The sequence below is a fragment of the Carettochelys insculpta genome, chromosome 3 (genome assembly GCF_033958435.1).
Source record: "Carettochelys insculpta isolate YL-2023 chromosome 3, ASM3395843v1, whole genome shotgun sequence".
Lineage (NCBI taxonomy): Eukaryota > Metazoa > Chordata > Testudines > Carettochelyidae > Carettochelys > Carettochelys insculpta.
Window position 1 is genome coordinate 81937382 of NC_134139.1, and position 24771 is coordinate 81962152.

Sequence of the window (24771 nt, forward strand, 5' to 3'; positions counted from 1 at the left end):
CGGACTGCCCCAGCTTTGGTCAGGAAGGGTGGCTGAGCATATTGCAGAGGTAAAAAGTTCCACCCATTCCTGAGAGCGGGCTTGGGTCTGGATGCTCTCCTACTTTCTTATATCCTATGCTTCATTTGCAGGTCGTCTTGGTCAAATGTTTCATGGTATCTCATTGTCAGGGGTTCCCAAGACAATTTGTATGTGGCTATGTGTGATTGTGAGTAATTAAAATAGTGGAGAGACGGTCTGGACTGGGGAAGCAGTGGGCAAAACACAGAATGGTGAGGAAGATCATGAGACTGGCTTCATGGGGAAAATTGTCTAACACTTTTTTTCTCTCCCCCCTTGCCTTTGTCCTAAAGGGGACGCAGAAGTTCACCCCTCCTTTTGTTGCCTTCTTCAGAGTGCAGTACTACGTAGAAAATGGAAGGGTCATAAGGTAAATCTGTCCTTGTTAACCTTTTTATTGCTTAAGAAAATAGTATTAAAAGCAAAAAGTGGAACGAGCAAAGCATTTGGAAAAGCAAACACATCTTCCTTCTGAAGAGTTCTGCCCATCTCTCTGTGAGTGCTGTAATGCTACAGGCATTCTCTGAAGAACAGTAATGATAATCTGTCAGCAAATCCTGTTACCTGAATAGTTGACTTTGAATTCTATCAGGGTGAGCTTTTTCAATGAGCTTTTTAAAGCTCTATATTCCAATAACTTAATATTGCTGGGTTTTGTTTTGGATCTAAACAATTCTTAAAGCTGAAGTTAGAGAAATTAATGGTGAAGATCCTCAAACTTATTGCTCTGCTGATGTTTACTTTCCATCTTCTTGCTCTCAGGCTTTGATTTGGCTGTTGCTTTTATCCAAACTCCCGTCCGTTTGCCCACAGCAACTGTCAGCCTTCTTTTCACGTCCTTTACGTTATGTTACCTGAGCCTCTGCAATATTTTTTCCCTTGCTCACTTATTTGGAAATCTTAACTTGCTTTTATTTTTCTCTCTAATGGTGGATGCAGGCAGGAAATATTTATTAAAGTGTAGCCAACAAACTTCTGATTGCATGTACAGGTTGAACTTCTCCTTGTCCACAACCCTCAGGACCAGACTACTACCAAATTAGAGAATTTGCTGAACCATGGGAGGTCAATATTGTCTGGCAGCATTATTAACGCTTCACTGCTTACTGGGTTCTGAGAAGACATTTAGGGGTAAATTACAGCTAAATAACAGCACAGAACACTGAGAGCCAGGATTGGTGGCTGGAAACAAACTTTGAGACCGCAAGAAACTTGACCACACCCATGATAAGTGGATATCTGGCTAAGTAAAATCATGCTGGATTACGGATGTTGCCAGATGAGAGAGTGCTGTATTACAGAGGTTCAACCTCTATAAGGTTTAAAAAGAAAATGGGTGATCACAGAAATTTTTACTCTAGGGTAGCGGTACCCAACTTTTTCAAGACTGGGACCTATTCTGACAACTCTAAGATTTTGTGACCCCGGGCAATTCAAAACAGAGGAGGGAGGTTCTCCCCTGGGGAAAATGCACCACTCAGTTGCCTGGGTTTAAACGCCTCTCAACCCCAAAACACCCACCACCCCACCTACCACACACAAGCTCTGCATGCTGCCACTACTGCCACTTCACTGGGCCTGCCACCGTTGTCTCTGCTGCGTGGTTTCCCCCAGCCCTCCTCCTCCTTTTCCCCACCTGCAACATGGGAAGTTCCCTGCACTGCTGCACTGAAATGGGATTCAGTTGAATTGGTTTAACAGCTGGATCCCTCCTGCCAGCCATTAAACCAATTAAATTGAGTTCCATTTCAGTGCAGCAGGGCAGGGACTGGGAGCCAGAGAGTGAGTGTCGGGAGCTACCCAGCCAGCGACCCTTAGAAAATCTAATGGCGACCCAGGTTTGGGTCCTGACCCATGGGTTGGGAATCCCTGCTCTAGAATATACCCCAGTATTTTTCCTTTACTAACTAATTTATTGTATCTGAGCCATGCACATGCTAGCTAGTTTGGAAGTAAACAAAAGGAATGACTTGTGAGGTCTAGAATTTTGCATTTGAGTGGGCTTCATCATGTGGAATATAAGGTGCACACAACTACCCTTACCTCCCTGTGCAGAAGAAAGGATGATTCAGTTAAAAATGAGCAAATGATAATGTTTTTGCATCAGCATTGCTGGTATGCTTCTGGCCCCAGGGCAAGCCAAGAGCTGGAAGCATTCAAGTAGATTAATGTCTGCATAATCTCTGCTCCATTTAAGCATTTGCCGTCCTCGCCTGAGTAAGACTTTTTTATTTTTCACTCTGGGCTGAGGGGAGACTTTGTTTACCTCTGGGGAGAGAATTTTCTTACTGCTAAAAGGAAACTTCCCAGTAATACACATCTTTCTCTAGATAAATGTGGGTTTTAAATTAACAGTGTACAGCAGCTGGGCCATGACAGCTGGCTCTCAAGCTCACAGGGTTTGTGCTAAGGGGCTGCTAATTTGTGGTGTAGACAGTCAGGCTCAGGCGGGAGCTTGGGTTCTAGAATCCTTGGAAGGTGGAAGGGTAGTGGAGCTTGGGCTTCAGCCCCAGCCTGAGAACCTCTACACGGCAATCAAAAAGCCCCTCGGCCTGAGGCAGCTGTGGTTTTTTAGCTGCGGTGGAGACGTACCCTTCGTGTGTCTCAAATAGCATCGTAAACGTCTTCCCTTTATGGCAGTATTAAAGCAGAGAGAGGTATACAGAGGTATGTTGCTGCAGTCACAAGGCTTCTTTGAAACATACACTGAATCAGAGCTGTGGAAAGGTGGTCTTGGCTCAGTGACCCCCTGTCTGATCCTTTGCTCACTCTTCCCTGATAATATCGTGGTTTAGTACTCCTGCAAGAACACAGAATACAGAGACTCAAATCCAAGGTTCCTGCCACTATTCGCTAATTTTCAGGCGATTCCTTAATACTATGAAACACCTTGTGAGCCTCAGCTGGAAGGTGCAGTGCCCAGTCTAGAGAGGAAGGATGGACTTTGGTTGAGATGCTGTACAGGGACTCGGAAGATCTGGGATCTGTTCCTGGCTCTGCCGGAACTTCCTACATGCCTAGCACTTAATCATTTTGGGCTCCAGCTCCACCTCTTTCCTTCTCCACTCCCATCCCTCCCCCACAAAAAAGGGGATATAAGGCTTTTCTTCAACCTTTGGCTATTTTGATTGTTTAGCGTGTGTAAACTTCGGAGGACAGAGTATTACTTACTGTGTATAGTGCAGTGGGGCCCTGATCTTGACTGGGATTGCAAGGCACGGCCGCTGTAACGCAAATAACTGCGTTTTTAATAAGCACGTATTAATACACATCAGCGATGGTCTAAGTGTGCTCGTTCTCTGTAGTGAAGCAGCATGCGACTGGCCTCACTTGAGCGCGATCTCTTTGCTTTGGCTTAAGGCTGTCTTTGTGTCCTGCAGTGACAAGGCAGCACGGCACCTGTACTACTGTCATCTCAAGGAGCAGGTGTTGAGGTCTCGGTGCATGCACAAAGAAGAAATCTACTTCCTGCTGGCTGCTTACAGTTTACAGGCAGACTTGGGCAACTATGCAGAGAATGTCCATGTCGGGAAATACTTTGAACCTCAGGCCTATTTCCCACAGTGGGTAAGTGTTTTTTTTTTTTTTTCCTCCTCATAAGAATGAGGCAGCAGCATCTGCTGTTGCAGCAAGTCCAAGTGATCCATACTGGGTCACTTTATGGGGGATGAATTCAACACCATTTTTTCCTCCATTGTTTTTTCCCTGTCTCCATTCGACACTGAAAGGACAGATATTGTCTGAAACTTCACTGATGTACATTTGCTTTGGCATCCTAAGATTCTCGGAAAAACCTCAAGGGGCTGAAGACCAGTAAAATTTTCTTCAGTACCTTGGCGCCATCACATTTCCCTGTGAGGAGGTTTGCGCTCAGTGCCGGATAGCAATATATGAAGGACAGTACCAGCTGGTCACTCTGACCAGAGAAAGATGCCATGGTGACTTCTTTCTGACTTGACCTCATTATGATCCCTCTAAGGATGGTCTTCTGGCCGCTAGTGGCCTTGGGTAACTGCTTCTAGCACGTACTTAAAATACTTCATCCCCACTTCCATTTCTGTGGATTTTAGGATGTCCAAGGAGAGCTGATTATCTTTTCACCTTATGAAAAAGTCTTCACAGATTAATTTGAAGTGTGACTGTCATGTTGAGCTGAAATGACTTTCCCTTTCTTTAAAAAAAAAAAAAAATTCATGATGGTGACTAACTTGGCCTGAGGGCAATGACTTGAACCCAGTCATTTTGTCCGCCGGCCATTCAATATCTTTGGAGGGCATGGACAAGCATGTAACATGCAGAATGCTTCCTGCAGCATTTCCCCCTCTGCCTGATGCACAGGTGCAAGGTGAACCATCATGGTCTGTGAGAATCCAGGTAAATGACAGAAGTTCTACTGGCTCTGCCTCCACCCTGCTGTGTGTATCCTCGGGCAAGTTGCCTCATCTTTTTCCAGCCCAGGCTGTTCCCAGGTGTGGGGGAGGGGGAAGATTCAAGGCAGAAGAAAGGAGTGGCATCAGGAGGCAGATGTGGCAGAGCCAGGGCAAGTCAGGACTTCCACACTCATGAGCCCTAGGCGGCTGCTGCTGCTGCTTTTCCTCCCAGTGTGCACAAATACTCCATCTCTCCAGCAGGTCTCCCGCTGGAGTCCCTTCTGCACCCTGGGAGTTGCAGTTCCTAGCTGACGTACATCCAGCAATACATAGTTTCCCAAGGGTTTAAGGTCCGTGGATCTGACTGGGGCTGTTACAGGGCAGCTATCTATCTGTTTAATCTTGCAAGCATTCCGAAGGCCAAGGCTGAGCATCGTCCTGCCGCATGGAGCCACAGCCCCAAGCAAGCGTGTATAATTTATTATTACGGATAGCAAAAATCTGGCATCCAGAGGGATGCTTCTCTGCCTGTCCCCAGGGAGATACTGCGTGATCTACTTCTTTAACAGCACCTGGCTCAGATTGGTGGCTGAGGGCTACTCCAGTTAATTAATACACCGTGGGGAGCTGCATGCTAGAGAGTGGGAAGTCTGGCTTTGAACTCTAGACTTGGCTTCCAGCTATAGCCTCCTGACGCTGTACAGCTGTCGACTGATGAGATCAAGAGTGATGCTGATAGAGCTCAGCCTTCTTGATAGGAGGAGGGTTGTCGTCATACGAGGCCTGTGGACGGGGAGGAGCACGGAGTTTGTAGGAAAAGGCAAAAAAAGCTTTAACTATGAAAAGGCTTGGCTCAGCCACTCTCCATATCCCTGTGTGGGCAGTTTGCTCCCTAGTGGATATTTTTAGGTCTTTTGCATAATCTGTCTTTAAATGCTCTTTGTAATGGAGCTTTGTGAAGGAGCAAGTTTGGCATGAACTTCTTTTGACCTGTGTTGCAGCTGTTCCCTACTCGGTCTAGAAAGGGACTGTCCTGTGTATGGGAAGGCTTTAATGTTACCTTAGAATACTGCATTATTCTACAGTTAACACATGGCTGAGTGATCCAAGCATAAGGTGGGAAGCCAGAAACTCCTGATCTCTCATGTTTGGTGCTCAACGGGCCTGGGCAAATCTTTTATCTTTGGTATGAATTTTCCCATCTGTAAAATGGGAAGATAGTAATACTTGCCTACCTCCATAGAGGCAATGTGAGCACTAGTTAGTTGTTGATAAAGCACTCTGAAGGTGAATGCTGAGAAATAAACACCATGTGGAATTCTGATGGATGTATACATAAGCATTTCTCCAGTGTTTTGGACCATGGCTGCAGAATACACCAGTACTTCAGTTAGTATTCGATAGATAAAAAGTGTGTAGCAAAACTGAAACCTGGAGAAGAATTGCCACAACTAGCAGTGAAAAATATTTGCTATCAAGAACTATGGTCCTGTTGTGTTCAGGTGTTGCCACATGCTGAAGAGGGACCTATGCAGAGACATTATTCTCCAGTGTCTCTTGGGCAAATTTAAATGGTGTCTCTTCAAGGGGAGAGGGAGACAGTTTGGTCAACTTGCATTACCTGGTGTGTGGTTTGGGTTAAGTGGGAAAGTGCTTTTTGTTTTCATTCTTGTTTTGGTCCTTGCTGTTCACGCAGCTGCCACCTGTTGGCATCATTGGAAAGTGGCTGACCTTATCTCTTTCGTTTCTGGCAGATAATTGCAAAGAGAGGGAGTGACTATATCTTGAAGCATGCTCCAGTGATACACCAAGAACAGCAAGGTCTGACCACTAAAGATGCTATCCTGCAGTTCATTAAGGAGTCGTGCTTGCTGGAAGATGTGCCTGTCCATTATTACAGACTACAGAAGGTTAAATAGCTACTTCCTTGTTTTGTCAAAGGCAACCCAACAACACATTCATCTTTAACATTGTAAATGTTGCGCCTCTAATGTTTAAAAGCAGAGGCTTCTCTGGAGGCGGGAGTAAATCATTTGGTATCTGGGGAGGTTCCAGTGATGTGCACAAATGCAGTTATGTGGCAAGCTCATTTCATACAGAGGGGGAAATGCCTCTTAAGGTCCCATGCTTTGACTCACAGCCACTAAGGCAGGTCAGGCTCCCTTTCCTAGGAGCAGTGGGAGGATATGTCAACATATACACATCCAGGGTTTGATTTCATGTGCCCAATGGGGATGTGCAAAATCAAACTCTCTGGAGTCAGCAGTCGATCCTTGTATTCCTCATTATCGTGAGGCGTAAAGGAGGTTGAGGGGAGAGGTGGGTTTTTTCTTCCTCCTTCCCATGACCTCCCGCAGTTAGGAGGGCCAGATAAGTCGATCGTAGATACATAGATTCTAGCTATGGAATTATCATAGCTGGAATTGTGGCTCTAGGATTGACTTTCAGGTCTAGTGTAGACCTGCCGGGCATTTGCTGCTACTCCTTTGCACCCTGTCTGTGTAGTGCCATAGCTCCTGTAGCCACATATTTCTTGGTGTTTCTGAGGACAAGGCTGAATGTGGGGTTGTGTGAGAAAAAACATGGAGAAGCCAGATATTATCAGATGAGGGAGACCTTTTTTTGCTGGGGGGATTGTTAAAAGGATAACCTAAGGGGTCTGTGCCATGACATTCAAGTGCTGTGAAACCACAAAAGAGACTTGTATGATCATAGCACAAAAGGACTCCAGTCCTTGCCTGGGGACCTCTTAGTGCTTTTGGCTTCACACACACAGTACAAAAAGACAGCCCTGCCCCAAAGAACTTACAGCCTAGTAGGGGGTGTGCCCAAAGGGCAACTTCATACCTCCTTTTGTTCTTGGTGTGCATGTTCTCTAGTTTTGTTTGATATTTGATTTATTTCCTTTTTGCCACCTCCCTCCCTCCCTTCCAGTCTATCCAATTATCTGGTCCTGGGTAGATGATGTTCGTGTAGAGAAGATCTATTCAAAGAGGTGCCTCTTGCATTTTGGATTGATAAGTGACTTAGTATAGGAAATGGAAGGGTAATATCCAGAATTAAAGAGCACATATTCACCCAGGGTGAGTTTCTTTCCTACTTAGGCGAGGTGGGTGCTAGTAGATGCACAGGGTTTTTCCTGAATGGATAGGTTTACTTTGCTGCAGCTTCCTGAATAATCTGAAGGCTTCCTGATTCTTTCTGTGCTGGTCACATCCAGGCAACATTATGTCCAGGAGGCATCAAAAGCTTGAAGAGACCTGTTTCATTCCATGAAATTTCCTGAGGCACTCCACTTACTAGGAAGACATCAATAAAAAAAGTTTTATGTTCTCTAGAGGAAATAAGTTCCAGTTTGTGCTCAGAGTCTAATCATGTTTTTAACTTCATGTAAGCCACATCCACTCTCTCATCTCCATCCTTTGACTATACTGAGACTTAATGAACCTCAGAAGACAGTATGGCTTGCACCTGAAGGGTATAAAATACACCGGCAGGACAGGATACAGTTGATGTCCAGAGCCATGGTGGGTGTGAAACTGATTGTCCTTAATACCTGAATTCTCTTTTGGTCTAGAACTGTATGTAACTCTTGCTTACGTTGCTATGCTCAAAACACATTTGTCCTTCCCACTGCCCCCTCCAGCGTAGAAGCAAGAATACTGATGTGGGCAAGTCTTGTAAATGGTTAAATATAGATTGTAGGTGATTCTTAGATTACGAAGCACCATTGCATTTGAACGATGTGTCTGAAGAACGCTTTGTGTGTCAGTACGTTGGGCCAGTTATGGGAGACCTGAGCTTAAGAGCAGCTTTTTCTCCTACTCTCTGGGCTGGCGAGGCTCACACCTATCTCCTGCATCCTCTCTCCGGGCTGATTTATGGACTAGATAAAACTGACACCTTTTGAACCATTTTTCATTAGATTTCCATCTTCTGGGAATGGAGGGGTGAAAGAGGAGATGGAAAGACAGTTAAATGTGGTTGCAGCTGGACAGTGGAAAGAATGTCCAGGTCTGAGCTTTATTACCATGTTCTGGAGTTACTTGGTTAGCGCTAAGAGATTCCAGTCCCCCCTCCTTAGAGAGGAGCTGTCTCTGACCTTGTATCACTGGCCTGTCACTGGCTGGCATGTTCCTTAAGGAAAAAATCCAAAACTTATTCACTCAAACAAATCTACTCGTCACTAGAACTGTCAGTGATTACAAAACATATCCATCAAGGTTCAGCACGTGTACAATTAGGGCTATGAGCCTAATAATCATTTAAAGGCCATAAGTAGAAAACTATGCTACGCTTTCCACTGAGGTCAGAGAGAAGATGCTAAAGGGGCTTTATTAACCCCCTGCTGCGGAATGGCACCTCCAGGTTCCAGTAGAGCTATTGATGGGAATGTCTCAGCCATGGCAAAGAGTTTGGACAGGTCAGCCTAATAACAGGTTGTTTCAGTCTCTACGCCTGTGCTGTGCAGATCGGGGAAGAGCGAGAGTGTTTGTGGGGTTACCAATGAAAGCCGATTGAAGTAAGGGGCAATCAGCTGCAAAAATGAAGCTCTGTTTAAAAAAAAAAAGTGGGGGGAGATGCTCTAAAGTCAGTAAAGCCATGGGATTCTGCTTAAGTGGTTTAGTTTGTCTTAGATGTTCAGTGTGTGGCAAAATGCTCAGGATGCCAGCCTGAAAAGAACTATGCAAGTTCAGTGTTTAATTCAGTGTAACCGTTTATCAGTGGAGACGTGGACTCCCACGTGCCACCAGTGGTACAGGGAAAGGGGGAGATGTGAAATGCTAATAATGTGCTGAATTGGGATAACCTTGGAGTGGCTCGGTTACACTAGCTCCAAAGTCAGAGAGAGTTCTGTGTGTATGGCTTACCTTTTTGACCCCAGACTCTCCTGTTCATGTAGGATAAGAAGGAAGATCGCCCAACAGTTGTCCTGGGTCTCACCCTTAAAGGAATTCACATCTATCAGGTAACAAAATGAAATAGACAGCATTAATGTCATGAGTGGTACACTCGGGTCTTCCGTCTCTTACCAATCCCCTCTGCCCATCTCCTTCATGTTCACTAGAGGCTGCATTCCACATTCTTGATTGTAGGTGAATTCCTTGCACCTTCCCCCAACCCCCTTATATTTGACAGCCTTTGTGTCATCGTGTGCTTGATTTTTATGTTGTAGGAGGTGAACCATGTCCGCCAGCTGCTCTATGACTTCCCCTGGTCGCACATTGGGAAACTTGCATTTTTGGTAAGTATGGCAGAACGTGGGCCATCTCTTAGGTAGGCAGGCAGCCTAGAATCTGCTGAGGCTGTTGGCACAGAAATGCAGACCAGCTAAGTTGGCCATGATATTTAGTGTAAATGAAAACTTGTAGATCTTTGCCAGCCACACATTTTGCCTCATTGCTCTGGGATCTCGCCTTGTGTTCATCCAGGGGAAGAAATTTGAGATCCAGCCAGATGGTTTGCCCTCTGCCCGTAAGCTGGTGTACTATACGGGTTGCCCTTTTCGGTCACGACACTTGCTGCAGCTCCTGAGCAACAGCCACAGGCTCTTTCTGAACATCCAGCCGGTGTTGAAGCAGATCCGAAAACTGGAGGAGGCGGAAGGTATGTGATGGGGAGCAGACCCCGTTGGGGAAGGGAAAAGAGTAAGTAAGGAAGGTCAGTAGATTTGTTACTGTTGCTTCATACTGGCTTCTTATTTGATAGCCTTTCTGTCATGAAAGGAAGGAGAGGGATTGGGCTGGTGCCCATAGATTAGCATTATATGCTTATGACTCCCACTGCATAGAATCTTAGAGCTGGAAGGGACCTCAGGCGGTCATCTAGTCCAGACCCCTGCCCAAAGCAGGATCAGCCATAACTAAATCATCCCAGCCAGGACTTTGTCAGGCTAAGACTTAAAAACTTCTAGGGATAGGGATAGGGATTCCACCACCTCTTTAGGTAACTCATTCCAAAGCTTCACCACCCTGCTAGTGAAATGGTTTTTCCTAATGTCCAACCTCGACCTCCCTAACTGTAACCTGAGGCCACTGCTCCTTGTTCTGCCATCTGTCACTACAGGGAACAGCCTTTCTCCATCCTCCTTAGAACCCCCACTTCAGGAAGTTGAGGGTTGCTAGCAGATCACCCCGCAGTCTTCTCTTTTGCAAACTCAGGTTTTCTCTCACTAAAGACTCGGAAACAAGTGGATATTTCCTCCTTTCCTGCAGAGATTGGTGATTCTTCCTCCTTCTCCTCTCAACTCACAAATTTGTCACCTGGGAAAAAATCCACAGCCGGCCTTTGCCTTGAGATGGAACACATTGTGGATGCTTGTGATTCCTGTTTTTTAATCTTGCCAGTTGTACTCCCCCAACACAAACTGTTGAACATGAGGGTATGAAAATGTGGGAAGAGAGTACAGTGACTTTGTTTTTAGTCCTTAGGAATGGTGTGTGATATCTAGAGCTGTAGGCATTGGACTGAGCGAAACATAATGCTGTGGAGACTGGAATCATGTCGCTTAATGATAGGTGGTACAGGGGCATAGTGCATCGCAAGAAAGGCAAAAGTCCTTTAAGAATCTGGATGTTAAATGACACCCAAAAATAGACTAAATTAGTTCATTTCCATTCTTATTAATGACATTTAGGGACTTTGGTAGTTGCCAGCTGGTAAAACTTGGGGTGTTGAGAGCAACCCCTACACCCATTAGATAGTCTAATTCAGGTTCTCTTTTTCCTCCATTCCTTTTTCTGTTACAGCCTTCCCTCTACTCTTTGAGTTTGCTTTCCTCTCACTGCCACTAATCTCAGTTATGCAATGGATGCAAGCTAGTAGGGCCAGTTATTAATGAAGCAAATTAAGTCAGGCTGGATGTGTGTGATTCAGAACATGTGATTTTAGAAGTGTGACTATCAAACCTGGGGAAATTGCCTTTGCTTTTGTAATGCATTAACCAGTTAAGATCTTTATTCAAGCCTAAAGTAGATGGTGGTAAATTTGGAAAGAATTCCAGTTCAGATATTTCCCTCTATAATCTGGTGATAACATGTTTGTAGAATGGCTACTTTTAAATCTACAATTGAATGTCCAGGGAGATTAAAATGTTCCCCTACAGGTTTAGGAATAGTAACACAGAGAAAGCCCTGCTAGTCTATGTACTGTCAAAACAAAAAAGCAGTCAAGTAGCACTTTAAAGACTAACAAAATAATTTATTCGGTGAGCTTTTGTGGGACAGACAGCAGCCTCTCTTTGAAGAGGAATTTTCACAACACTCTTCAAAGAGAGGCTACTGAACTCTTTTATATTCAAATTCGACACATTAACACATGGTTTGAACCAACATTGGAATTTTCTGGGTCACTTTGGGGCTCGTTTTTCATACTTGGTTTAATCTAATTCTTGGCTATCCCCCCTTCTGCCTCTCTACTCTCTGATTTGCTCACCTTGATAATTTTTTTTTTTATTTGTCCACCTTGATTACTGTTTTTGGTTTTCTGTACCGTAAGTATTGAGTCTGTTCTGGTATGGCTATGGTCTGAAGAAGTGGGTCTGTCCCATGAAAGCTCATCACCTAATAAATTATTTTGTTAGTCTTTAAAGTGCTACTTGACTGCTTTTTTTTGTTTTGATAGGTTTAGGAGTGTTACACTTCCTGCATGTCCATTTATCCTTTGGCACCATTTCGACTTCGGTAAGATTTGCTTTTTGTGCTTCAGCTCAATAAAAATTTCTCTGTGAAGCTAAGCTGGTGACCTGCATATTTGCTATTCTTCACATTAGGAAAGGTGTTCCTGTGCCCTCCATAAGTCTTCTTTAAAATACACTCAGCTCTCCTGGACTCTTTGCCCCTCATATTAGCCTCCCAGAGAATCCTGCCCATCAGTTCCCTCAGGGAATCAAAGTCTGCTTTTCTGAAGTCCAGGATCTGTATTCTGCTGCTCTCCTTTTGTCCTTTGTCAGGACTGTCAAGTCCACTCCACCATCTCCTGGTTACTGCTGCCCAGATTGCCACCTACCTCTGCTTCCCCTAACAATGCCTCCCTGTTTGTGAGGATGTCGGTCAAGAAAAGGACGTGACCCCTGGTAGATTCCTCTAGCGTTTGCACCAGGAAGCTATCCTCGGCACTCCTCAAAACTTCCTGGATGGTCTGCAACTGCTGTATTGCTCTCCCAGCAGATATCAGGGTGATGGACATCCCCCCCCAGTGAGAACCAGGGCCTGTGAGCTGGAAGCTTCTGTTAGTCACCTGAAGAAAGCCACCTCCTCCTCCTGGTCTGGTTACCTATCGCAGACCCCCACTATGACATCACCCTTGTTGCTCTCACTCTACTCTTAACCCAAAGACCTACCCTGCATATTTTGTACAGCGATGCTAGTGAGACATGAGTAAAGGGGTACTTGGTGTCACAGCTACTCCAGCCTTCTCCTTTGGGCTATGCCATCTCTCTTTGTCATGCAAGTTAACCATAGGTGCACCCTAATGCCCAAACCCCTTTTGAGGTATTCCCCTGTGATATAGCACCTGGAAGGATAGAGATTCTGCTAGAAACAAGAGTGATGGAAATAAATGGTATCTTGCAATGCCACCTTTGCCCCCCCCCCCGTCTGCCCTGCAAGGTTTTCCTCCCCACAAGTTCACTTGGTTGCAGAGCTAGCCGGCATCACAGGAATCGGGTATAGTTTTCAATGAGAACACCTCTGCTCCTCAAAATGTCTGTTCAGAGCATGGATTCACAGTGCCTTTCCATATCTCTGTTATACCAAAACAGGCTTTTTGCCTTTACTAAGAGGAAGGGTGGTGTCTGGTCTTTCTCGATTGTACGCAGTTGTCTTCACTGAATGTCTTGCAGCAGGGCCAGTTAGTTGAGCCGTACACTGCCTCGCTGGCCAACCGGGGGGTGTGACATGTTCTTTCTACTTCTGTTTTTTTTTTTTTTTATGGGCCTTCACAAGACACATTATTCCCTGGTGACTGACTTTTTTTGAAACCTCCTCCGTAAGGTAGACCTGGAGGTAGAAATGTAGTTCCTTCAGTATAACCCATACAAACAATGGATATGAATCTGGGAAAGTTACAAGTTTCCATATGTGCCTTAGATGTTACTTTTATCTATAAAAACAGTATCCTGCAAGTCACATTGGTGTCACAGGTTTGTCGGATCTGAGGTGAGATGTTTGCAAAGAATGAGGGGACCCTTTGCTAAGGAGCCTCTGTGTCTCACACTGTAGTTCTGTGGGCACATCCCTTCCTTCCCACCATCTGCTCTGTGGGTTGATGTAGGAGCTGATGCATATGTGGGGGGGATCTTTGGTTGAGGAGATCTGAACTTTTTCCACGCGAGCACTGAGGCAAAGAAGAGAATTTGGTCGTGTTTTGTGCTTACTATGAGCACTGGGGCTGGTCCGCCCATAGTAGAGAGCTGAGCATCTTCTCTAGCTTTTGTCTGAATGTTCCCAAGACCTGCTTTAGAAACTTGTGAGGAGAGGTCCAGTTAAGATATGTTCCCACAGGGGACACAGCATCATGTTTCCTTCTACCTACCACATCTGCACAGTTCCCTTGTGATCCTACAATTCTGTCCAATACCTCCTTCCCCCAGTAGCTTCATATTATGGACCCTTTCCTGATCCATGTGCTGAGACAGCAGTGGGCCACAGTAAACTCAGAACAGTTTCCCTTCTCGAGGATCCTACCCCCTTCCTTACAATAGATTTTCTCCTGCGCAGAAGGCATGGTGAAGAGCATTGATGATGATTTTTTGGGATTTATTTATTTATTTTTATTTTTAATCTCCCTTTTTTTGGTTCCTTTTGCTTCCCTCCACAGAGAAGAAGCGTTATCGGGAGTCCTACATCAGTGACAATCTGGAGATGGACCTTGACCCCTTGGATAAGCACTCCCATGGCAGTGGAAGCAGCAGAGGCAGCCGGAGAAACAATAGACTATCTCGCCAATCCACGGGGAGCCACGGCAGCTCACACACATCTGGCATTGAGGCTGATTCGAGGCACAGGATGTCGGTGGAAATGTCAGTGGATGAGCCTTTCGGTATCGATCGGGTTCACAGGAAGGAGAAATCCTGTAGCTCAACTGTTAGTTGTGGCAGCTCTGGCATTGACAGTGGTGGCAAAGGGAGAGCTGAAGATGACTCTCAGGATGATGGTAATTGGAAGCGTGGTGTTTAATAACCCTGGTCTCATGCTGTCATGATAGAAGGGAGGTAACGAGACTTCTGGTGACTTGGGAGAGCAGAGACCTCACATTTCCTACTCGTCTGTCTCTTCCAGAGGTTGAGCTGGCTGTGGATGAGCCAGAGGGGGTGTCGGTGGATGAGCCTGTAGAGAGAAACCAGTCAGCAGAGGCAGCTGAAGGAGAGTCTGTCAGGTCTCTTGTTTTAGAGGAACTTTGCTGTCAAGGTGAGGTGCCTTTCTGCCTTCGTTTCATGCTTTCTGTTACGTCCTGAGTTGTTTCACTGAGACATACGTGGCAAGCACGAAATCCTCCAGAATGGATTCCAGGGCAGGAGTGTTGGGGAATTGGCTCTCTGGGTTACAGTTCAGTTTTCAGTTTGTGGCTTCAGACAAGGTCGGAAGCCAGATCCTCCGGAGAAGAAATGCAACTGACCTGTATCATATCACAACATAGCCGCTGTCCTCTTCAATAGTCCTTCTTTTTTTTTTTTTTTTTTTTTTTTTTTTTTTACCCTGCCCATCTTGTATTTTTTTTTTTTTTTAATTGGTTGGTTCATGAATTTCTTTTGTATGTTACTTGAAAACTTACATAACCCTTTCCAGCGAAGGAATTAACTGAAGTATATTGTGATTTGCAGAAAAGGCAGAAGTGTTTGACCACAAGTTATCGGGCTTGGTAAGGTTCTGTGGCCTGTGGTATGCAGGGCCTCAAGTGATTATAGTGGTTCTTTCCAGTCCATGAATCTATGTCCCACTCTTAAGTGTTAGAGCTGAGCGAGATGGATGTGTGTGTGTGAAACAAGGAGCGTGAAATAGCCCTCATAGAGCTATTTTTTTTCTAATTTTTAGCCTTTTGGTCTCAGTCCTGCGGCTGAAAGACACATGAATACTAGTGACTGAAGCGACACCTGTGAGTGTCTTTAAATTGAACTTGGAAGATGCATGACATGGTACTAGCTGAACATTGTAACTGTCTGAGAAGATGTATTGTAAATGGCCTTTTTCACATAAACTGTTGTAAATGTTTCAGTGTGAATTTGAACTCCAGTCTCTTTCTCTGCAGCCCTTAAGCAGAAACCTGTCCCTGCCGTACAAGTCACATTGATAAAAATGAGAGGCCAAAGTGTGGAATCTCTTCATCAGGTGAGAGGCTACAGCGGGCGGGTGGGTCTGCCGGTGGATATTAGATCACATTCTGTCCTCATTTACGGAGCTGTAAATCAAGTCAGAGCTGCTGCTCTGGATACACTAGAATAAGTGAGACCAGAAGCTGGCCACAAATTACTACTAGAGATGGGATGAGAAGGCAGAATTGGGATCCAAAGTAGAATGAGGAGGTTTGGCGTGAGCAAGACTTAAATCTTGAAAGCTGGCCTCATTAGGTTTAGGCTTCCAAGGAGGAAATAGAAGATGAGCCCATTTGAGTTTTGGGACCAAACCAGCCAAGACCTTTGGGGTGGTTCTGGATTTGAGATGCCAACTCAATTTCCTCTCCACTCCTGAAGCTGGATGAGGTTCAGAGCTGAAGGGCTGGTTTTATTTCTGGCTGTAATTATTACTGTTTGTTTCACTGTGCTGCCTTTTTTTTTTTTTTCTCCCCCCCTTTTTTGCACTCTTCTCTGTTTGCTTTTCACCAAGCCTCTCAGAGAAGAAAACTGGATCCACAAAAGCACACACTGTTAAGCAATGCTGTCCCGTCCTCTGAAAAACCTCTTACATTTAAAATTTCTCAAAACCTTTCTATATTCCAAAGTATGGCTACAGTTGGAGAGAACTTATTTCTAATATGACTCTGCTATTGTGGGGCTTCTGTTGTTCTATCTGAAACCCAAATCAAACTGGCTCAGCTATGAAAATCTGATTTTCTTCCTCTCCTCCACCCTCAACTGCAAACCACTTCTTTCCTCTTAAATTTATCTGGGTTCTTTCTACCTCTTATTGGACATAGTCAGCAGTGATCAGTAACCTTCAAATGGCATTCAAACTTTGTTCTAGTCTCCCGGATCATATAGATCCGGTTTGTTCTTCCAACTGTTGGCTCTGCAAGGCAAACCTTAATTAGAAACTTTATTTCTGCTGTCGAGTTGAACAGAGGTGATGCATGGGGAGTAGACCTCTTGTATAAGAGAGGCTATTTTTATGTTGTTCTTTTTCTGACCACACTTCATCAGTGCTTTCTGCTTTCTGTCTATTTTGGCCCCAGGTTCAGTCACTATAGTGTTTTTTATAAGAATAGTTCTAATTTTAATGTAGGTTTGACAACACATTTCAAGAGAGATTTTCTTTATGATCGCTGCTGCTGTCACTACCCCTAGGCAGACACAAACCTGAGACCTCTGGAACTTAATGTAGGTACCGCTACAGATTGAGCTAAAAGCCAACTGCCTCTCAGCTTAGGCTGTAGAGGACACTTATTCTTTCTCTGTTAAGTCGTGTAGGTTCCGCTGCATGGGACAGTTAACCACACATAGGCGTGTGGGTTACACTGCTTTTACCAGCAGGTCAACTGAATAGTCAGTTTGTATTTTGGGGGCCTTTTTCCTTGTAGACAGGGCTGCGTAACTGCATTATTGGTGGGATTGTTTGAAAGGACACTGAGTTGGTCAAACTTTTTTTCTCTGAAGATAATGCTAGGGTAGTCAGCCTGGCACAGCAGAAGAGTTGAGACAGTGCTGAGCACTTCTTGAAATTTTGTGTGCGCGTAAGAGCGAGTATGTTAAAAATATTTGTTTGTTTGTAGATAGTTTTTGTTTTTTGTCTGCATTGGTGAGGTAAATATTTGTTTGTGATCTTTCTGGAATTTTAATCTTAAAACCAATGTAAGGAATAACCAACTACTGCCAGGGCTGGTCAGAAATTGCTCATTAAAGACCAGGTCACTCTTGCTTGCGTAAAATGAATTCTGTCTTTAAAAATTATTAGTTCACTGCTTTTATTTCTCCCCTCCCCACCACATTTCTGCATAATGGTGTGGATTAGTTTTGCCTTGACTTTTTTGTTAAAGTTAAGCACAAAGCTCATCTGTTTTCAGCTGCTTTCTAACTTTTCCTTGTAGGTGAAAATATTTTAACCTATCCTGATATTTATTTTCTAATGCTTGTTCTTCATATGTAGCCAGAGGCTGCCCAACCCAGTTCTGCCCGGGAAGTGTCAGTGCAACCAAACTTTACTTCTGTCAGATGCTCGATTTATTGGACTTGACCCAGGGGACACAATGTACCGAGTTCAGAATCTGGGTGAAATAGAATGGCAGTTAAGTGAATTCACAATTCCATCATGGTTCGCAGCTTCTTCGTTAGGACAGTGCCTTTCAGAAAGCTGATAGGGTTGGTTTTGAAGGACCAGGAAAACTGAGTTTTAGGAACCAGTAAGTGCCGTGCTTCAACTCACAAGGCTTTCCTCGTGTGTGTTACTGAACTGGCAGGTAAAACAGCCTAAAAGCAGGACCTACGCAGACCGGCAGAGCCAGAGTTTGGATGACATCCGTCTTTACAAGCATCAGAATCCACTGCTAAGCTCCACGTTATCTTCGGACACCTCCCACAGCTACACGTTTGGTTGTGCTCTGGATGACAAGCTGGTCAGTTACGGCTGTGTTTACTCAACAGCAGACTGCAAAACCAAGTCCGCCCTCTATGGAAAGAGATCCATGAACTGCCTGTCTCTGGATCTCTTGGGAGAAGACCAGCTGCCGGAGGAGTTTGTGGTGTAGCCAGGCTGGCAAGGTGCTAAACCAAGAGACTGTTTGGGAAATAAAAGCTACTCTCTCTCTCTCTCTCTACATATATATATATATATATATGTGTGTGTGTGTGTGTGTGTGTGTGTGTGTGTGTGTGTGTGTATATAGATATATATATATATATATATATATATATATATATATATATATACACACACACACACACACACACACACACACACACACACACACACACACACACACACACACACACACACCCCTCACCAACACATGACACTGCTTTTGGTTTTGCAGATGTTTTTTTGGGGTCTCTGAAGAGATTCGTAAGTCGTGCCACAACCCAGCAAACCTGACAAAAGTGCAAGTTTATTACAGGGCAGCACTTTAATTTTAAAAAAGAAAACCACTCGCCTTGGAGCATGTGTCTTCTGCCCAGTGCTCAGAGAGAGTAGATTGCCCCAATACCTTAGACTTTGTGTTCAAAATCGCAGTGGGCAGTTGGACCAAAACGCCTTATAGCACAGAGAGCACAGCAGAACTGATTTACCTGAAAGGAACTGCAGATTCCAGATTGGTTTGGTTTGGGTTGTTTTTTTAACCACCTACTTCTTGATGTTTTGTGCCCATAATGTTAACACTAATCCAGTGTGTTTGGTCCCCTTGAATTCACTCTACTGAGGCACCATTATCAACTGCTTATTCCCTCCTAGAACTTGTCAGCCCATCAACAATGGGGCTGGACTTTGTGCAGCTCTGTAATATTTAGAACCCTGTTCTGCTCCCTTTGCAATCAACTGGTGCTTTGCTCTTGGCTTCACTAGGAGCAGGATCTGCCTCCTTATGAGTTGGTTTTGTTTTTTTTTCTGTAATTCCATCCCCCTTCATCCTCCCCCAAAAAGTAGCACTAATTTTACTGCCCTTCTATCTATTTATTTTTAAAAAAAACTGCATTGTAGAGGCAACAAAGTGGGAGCTGCTGGCCGCTAACTATTGCCACAAACCTCCACTATTGATCCCTAGGTACGCTCCTCATTCTCGTTGTTTGGAAAATAAAACCCGATGACTCAGCTGCTTCCAGCAGCTTGGCATTTGAGGGAGTGATGATGACAGTGCTAGCGGATGAGATTTCCAGCAAAGAGCTGTGCCTGGAGAAGTTGTTCACACAGGATCATTTCTACTTGAACCATAGAATTAACAAAAAATAAAACCCCAAAAAATCCAATCCATGTGACCTTACCCTCTGAGTTTTGGAGGCTGAGCTTGGAGAAAGTAGATTTCAGGTAATGGCTAGAGTAGTTATTAGTGATGGTGCCCAGCTTTGATGTTAATCGCACCACTGAAATGGTGAAAGATGAGACATTGTTTTTGTGGTGTCTTCTGTGCCCCAAAGCTGGTGGTTGTGTGGGCTTGGTTTTTTGAGTGCTATGGAAACATACTGGTTTTTGTTAAGAGGATACCTGCGCTGGTGCTGTATGCTAAAAAGGGTTCATATTGCACCTGGAAGTAGATGTTTTCCACCCTCATCCACAAAAGTGATGTTATGTTCCCCCTCCATCTGCAGTATTTAGCAGAATAAGGAGTGACTCCATGTCCCGGCTGCATCCTGGCAAATGGAGGGAGGTGTTATACCAACTCAGTGTTCCACACATCCTCTCAGCAACAAATAACTTATTGGAAAACAAGGCACACTGAATGCAAAATGTTGTCTTGTTGACTTGACTTAAAGTTCAGTACAGTATTGATCTTGTGCTAAAGAGTTGAAACTAGTTGAATCTGTGAAAACTGCAATCAACCACAATTAAAATTGTCACTGCAGTTTTGAAAGTCAGTTTGCTGGGCTGTTTAAGAGGAAGATACACATTGTGATTCCAGCACAAGTGGAAGACTACATTATACTACTGTCTTAGGCAACAATCAGTTGGACAGTTGTGTTGCAAGTGAACTATTAAAAATAACTAAGCCAGCAATCATGCAATCTTAGTTATGGTACATCTCAGAAAAGTGCTTAATGTGTCATTTGGTGTGCATGAGGGTTAGGATTCTTGGTGTTGTCTTCATTTTTTTTTTTTAAGTCACTTACCTTTTTTAAGAAACAAATCACCAAAAATAATTGATCTGAATTGTTGATAGTTTTGTACCTTCTCAGGTACCTTGCAAAGGAAGCAGTCATAAATATCAGGTGTATGAAAGAAGCCATATAGAACACTCATGCTATGTTGTTCTCTCTGACTCAACTCCACATTTTCTGGAGCTGGTGGCTGCTAGAAGGCAATGAGTATATTATGCTTACTATGTGTTTGAGGATCTTCATGGCTTACTGGCAACTCTGACTGGATTTCTATATCTTGCGTCAGTCCTTGCTGGAGCAAAACTTCCTGTGAAGTTGATAATCAGTCATTGAAAATTCAAGAAGTGGAGAAATTGGCAGTCTGAGATTCCCCTTTCTCAGCATTGTGTCTCGTGAGCCAGATTCTGCACCCACTGATATCCTCTCGTTGACCAAGTCATCTGAGTCGAATAGAGACAATACTGATTCCACTGTGTATTTTTTTAATAGTGTCTCAGTCTATCAGCCACCTGTAACCATATTTTATTCCATTGGTATTGTGATTATTACTTTGTAATGCTCTAGAATGATTTGTATGATGCTGAATTCCTCAGTTGACTTTTGACTATCCAAGCAAAGTGCAAAACCTTTTACATCATTCTTCATTATTTTTACTTTGGATCTAGAGAGCAATAGAGCATTAACTTGTACGTTACCAGCCACATCCAGCCTCTGTTGCGCAGTGAACAGAATGTAAAATGTGTTGGGGGAAGTGGATTTAATCCAGAATCATGCAGACAAATGACCTCATTCATGAAGATTGAACTTCTTCATTCCTTGACCTGGAGGGACCACCTCATAGTTGAGAAATCCTGGTGGGTCTGGAGCTGCTTTTGCTGCCCATGCTGTAGGTCTGTCAGTAATGCTAAATTAACGTAGTCACTCACTCCCCCATTACAGTAATTCCTCCAGGAAGTCTTCTGTTGCTGAGATGTTCGTATCCAACAATTGCTATTTCTAGGGAGGTGGAGAGTGAAAATCAGCAATGTATTTTCTCTGGAAGTTCTTTAGGCAGGGTTTGGGGGAGGGAAATGGTATGTGCTGCTCTCTCACACTTTTCTAGCAAAAAATTGACCTTTAACATTTGGATATTTGCCATGTTTTAGTGGACGCTCAGTGGTGACTACTGTTTTTCTAAAGTGTCGCTCTTCTCACCTTCATGTGAAGTTGAGATTTTTATCCCGAACGTTGTGCATATTAGAAGCAAACACCGAAAAGATCTGCAATTCTAGCAAGATGAAACATGGAAGTTGCAATTTTTAGGTTATTGTTGCCACTGTTCTAAAATGTTAAGTTTGCGTGTCTAATTTACAAACGAGATGGAACACCAGTGCCTAAGAGTACTGGTTCTTGCATGTGTAACTTTTGCATACAATTGTCGGTTATGTGTAAATACGTGTGTATATATTTATTTATTTGTAGTTGCGAAAAGAGAATTCTCCAAAACTTTGGGTAGTCTTCTGCTGTTGATACATGCAGTTCATATTGGTACTGATATATGCACATAAAATGGCAAACCCATTTTTGTTTAGATTGAGAGTGACTTGCTCTAGATCTTACAAACACTGTGAATATCTATTATGCAATCTTTTTGTATTTATGTTAAACAACTATTTTGAGTAGTAATGTGCTTTGTAAATCTAGAAATTCTGCTTTATTATTTGTTTTTGGATTAGCTGTGGTAGGGAGTAAACTGAGCATTTTCTCTATAATGTGAAATGCTGCCGATGTTTGTTTGTTTTGTACAGTTGTAATGTAGTCAGGGTATAAGTCACTCTATTTTTACTTGCAAACATTTCTCCTTTCCATGAAAGGAATTTTATTAAATAACACACACACACGTACATTTGTGATAAGGATGGGTAGAAAAACAAACATATGTATTCACTGATATTCATGATGTAGATGCAAATAACATTCTTTCTAGAGGCATTTGGGTTGAGAAATGTTTTTTACTTGCTGATGATTTCTGCACTGTATGCATTAAACCAGAGCCCATGCAAGTTAATTCATTTAGCCAAGTAAATGTTCTATCAGTGGGGACTAGCAGGAAGAGAGTCAGCTTTTTACAGTGGCAGTGTTTTCAAATGCACCCATGTCTTGCTTTCAGGACCCAATCTGACTCTGGTTGAAGTCAGTAGGAAGACTGATGGCAATTGAATCAGGGTCTAAATCTGCCAGATACTCTGCAAGAGTGAGGTGTTGGATGGATACAATAGTTGCTGCTCCAGGAACCAGAGCTTGTGGAGGTTTCCCAGTGGTGAGGACCACGCCAGGTAAATCAGCCTCTAGCCACAAGAATCAAATTTGGGACATCCCTAGAGAGCTCTCTTCCCTGTAACATCTGGGTGCTGGTGTAGTATCTGCCATGTGTGGGGAACACCTCTTTCCTCAAGCCATGATTACAAAATTTGCATTCTGTCTGGGGACAAAAATAAGTAATTGGATGAGAGAATGTAGTGTCTGGTCAAATCTCCTCTTCTCGGAGTGGCTTGCTGTGCTAGGTTCTAGGACAAATTCATTTCCTGGTAACTTCTGGGCATGCCGTGGTTTTTTGTATCTTTTTGATTTCCCTTTGACCATTTCTTGTTGCATAGTAACATCCCTTATCTCATGACTGGGATTTTTTTTTTTTTTTAAACCTTTTCATTGTTCTCTGGAATGTCTCATTTCCTCCCCTGTTTGGTTGGTGGTTGTTTGTTCCCCAAAATATTTGATTTTCTTTCTTTTTTCTTAATCTCAAAATGATTTTTTTTTTCCATATCAGGATTCTTAATTCCAGATTAAACTTCTCCAAAGGACTCTGCCATCTCCAGTTTTCTTTCATCTGACAAATCATAATTTTGTGTTTTTATTTGCTGTGGTGCATTGGCTAATGTTACTGACATATCACATGGTGAAACTGTCAGCATTAGTAGGTGTTTGTCCACCTCTTCAAACAGGTAGACTTTTTTTTTTTCCGTTTGGATTCATCACTGCAGGATCTGAGCATCTTGCAAACATTTAATAAAATTAGCCTCACAGCATGGACAGGACTAGGGAAGTACTTACTAGTTGCTGAAAGCCTGTGCTGTTGTATGAGCAGAATTCATAGCCACATGTATCAGAGGGGTAGCAGTGTCTGTATCTGCAAAACCAAGATGTCCTGTAGCACCTTATAGATTAACAGATTTTTTTGGAGCGTAAGCTTTTGTGGGCAAAAATTCACTTCCATCAGATGCATAGTCATATGGGTGTGTGGTGGTGGTATTTTAAAAGTCAAAATGGCAGAGATGTTTGTGTGGTAACAAATTGTGAATCGCAGTGGCGATTAAACCCTGTGATGCTCTCGACAAAAATTCTTTCAGCTAAGCTTGTATCTGTTTTTGTTGCTTCACAGTGATGTTACAGGTATTTTAGGCTTCAGAGTGATGTTTGGGGTTGTTGTGTTGTGCTGGGAGAGTTCTCTGTGTGCTGTGGTGAAAGGCTATGTGCATTTGGGGTTATGAATATGCTGCTTAGGTTATAGGTGGTTTTGAAGAACTGTGTTAATTAGGTCAATAATCTACCATCCGTGCAGTCTTGCTCATATAAACTTCCATACAATTTAGCTGTAGAGGTAAGAGCAGTGATTGGTTGAGTTACTTCTGCTGTCACAGTGGTCTAGGACTTTTTGCATGGCATAGGGATGTACCTCATTGTTGTCCAAGTGTAGTGGGTAAAGTCAGAGTGGCGGAGAACTTTAAAAATGGAATGGTAACAAACTGCGACTCCTGGTGATGACTGGACTTGATGATATTCTGAACAAAGAGCTCTGGAGCTGTTCCCACTACTTCATGCTGACTCAACACCTGCTTTAGACCTCAGTGACAATCTTGGACTCTTATTATTATATAGGTACTAGTAGTGGTGCACAAGGTGTATCATGACTTGGCAGCAAACACAGAAAGTGCTTTGAGGTTAGGCCCTAGCCTCAGTGGACTCCACTCTGACATGTAGGGGAGTGAAGGAGGGTTTTATTATGGCTAGTAAAACAGGAAATGTTGCAAATATATGTAGCACAGTGGTTTTAAACCATTGCAGCTGAAGGTAATGCAATAGTAGTGCGTATTTTGGATTCTGGAGGACAGCCAAATTGTGGGTAGGGACGTCTCAGGTGAAATTCTAAAACCCAATAGCAGTTTGCTAGTTTCCAGGACGGGTTCAGTAGGGGCCCCTGTGGCCAGCACTCTGCCCACTTTGCTGCTGGTTGTAAGTCTCATGTCAGTACCAGGCAAATCAGTCAAAACAATAGAAAAGAATAAAATAGTCAGACACGTAGAAGAACATAATTTGTTGGCCAAAAATCAACATGGTTACTGTAAATTC

At 43.6% G+C, this 24771-nt stretch overlaps 1 protein-coding gene across 3 annotated transcripts in view; it reads left to right on the top strand.

The window, feature by feature from the left end:
• The window catches only part of FRMD1 (FERM domain containing 1), a 65916-nt gene extending 42793 nt beyond the window's left edge, over window positions 1-23123 (top strand). For 2 of the 3 annotated variants that reach the window (XM_074988671.1, XM_074988672.1), the window contains exons 5-14: window positions 354-430; window positions 3441-3627; window positions 6185-6340; window positions 9334-9399; window positions 9607-9675; window positions 9863-10037; window positions 14250-14585; window positions 14711-14839; window positions 15678-15757; window positions 18039-18367. In XM_074988671.1, coding sequence (XP_074844772.1) covers window positions 354-430; window positions 3441-3627; window positions 6185-6340; window positions 9334-9399; window positions 9607-9675; window positions 9863-10037; window positions 14250-14585; window positions 14711-14839; window positions 15678-15757; window positions 18039-18326 — 1563 coding nt within the window. In that variant the 3' untranslated portion in view covers window positions 18327-18367. Of the gene's footprint in view, window positions 1-353; window positions 431-3440; window positions 3628-6184; window positions 6341-9333; window positions 9400-9606; window positions 9676-9862; window positions 10038-14249; window positions 14586-14710; window positions 14840-15677; window positions 15758-18038; window positions 18368-22534 lie in introns of those variants that run through there. The other variant, XM_074988673.1, reaches the window with a different exon arrangement.
• Window positions 23124-24771: the final 1648 nt, after the last annotated feature.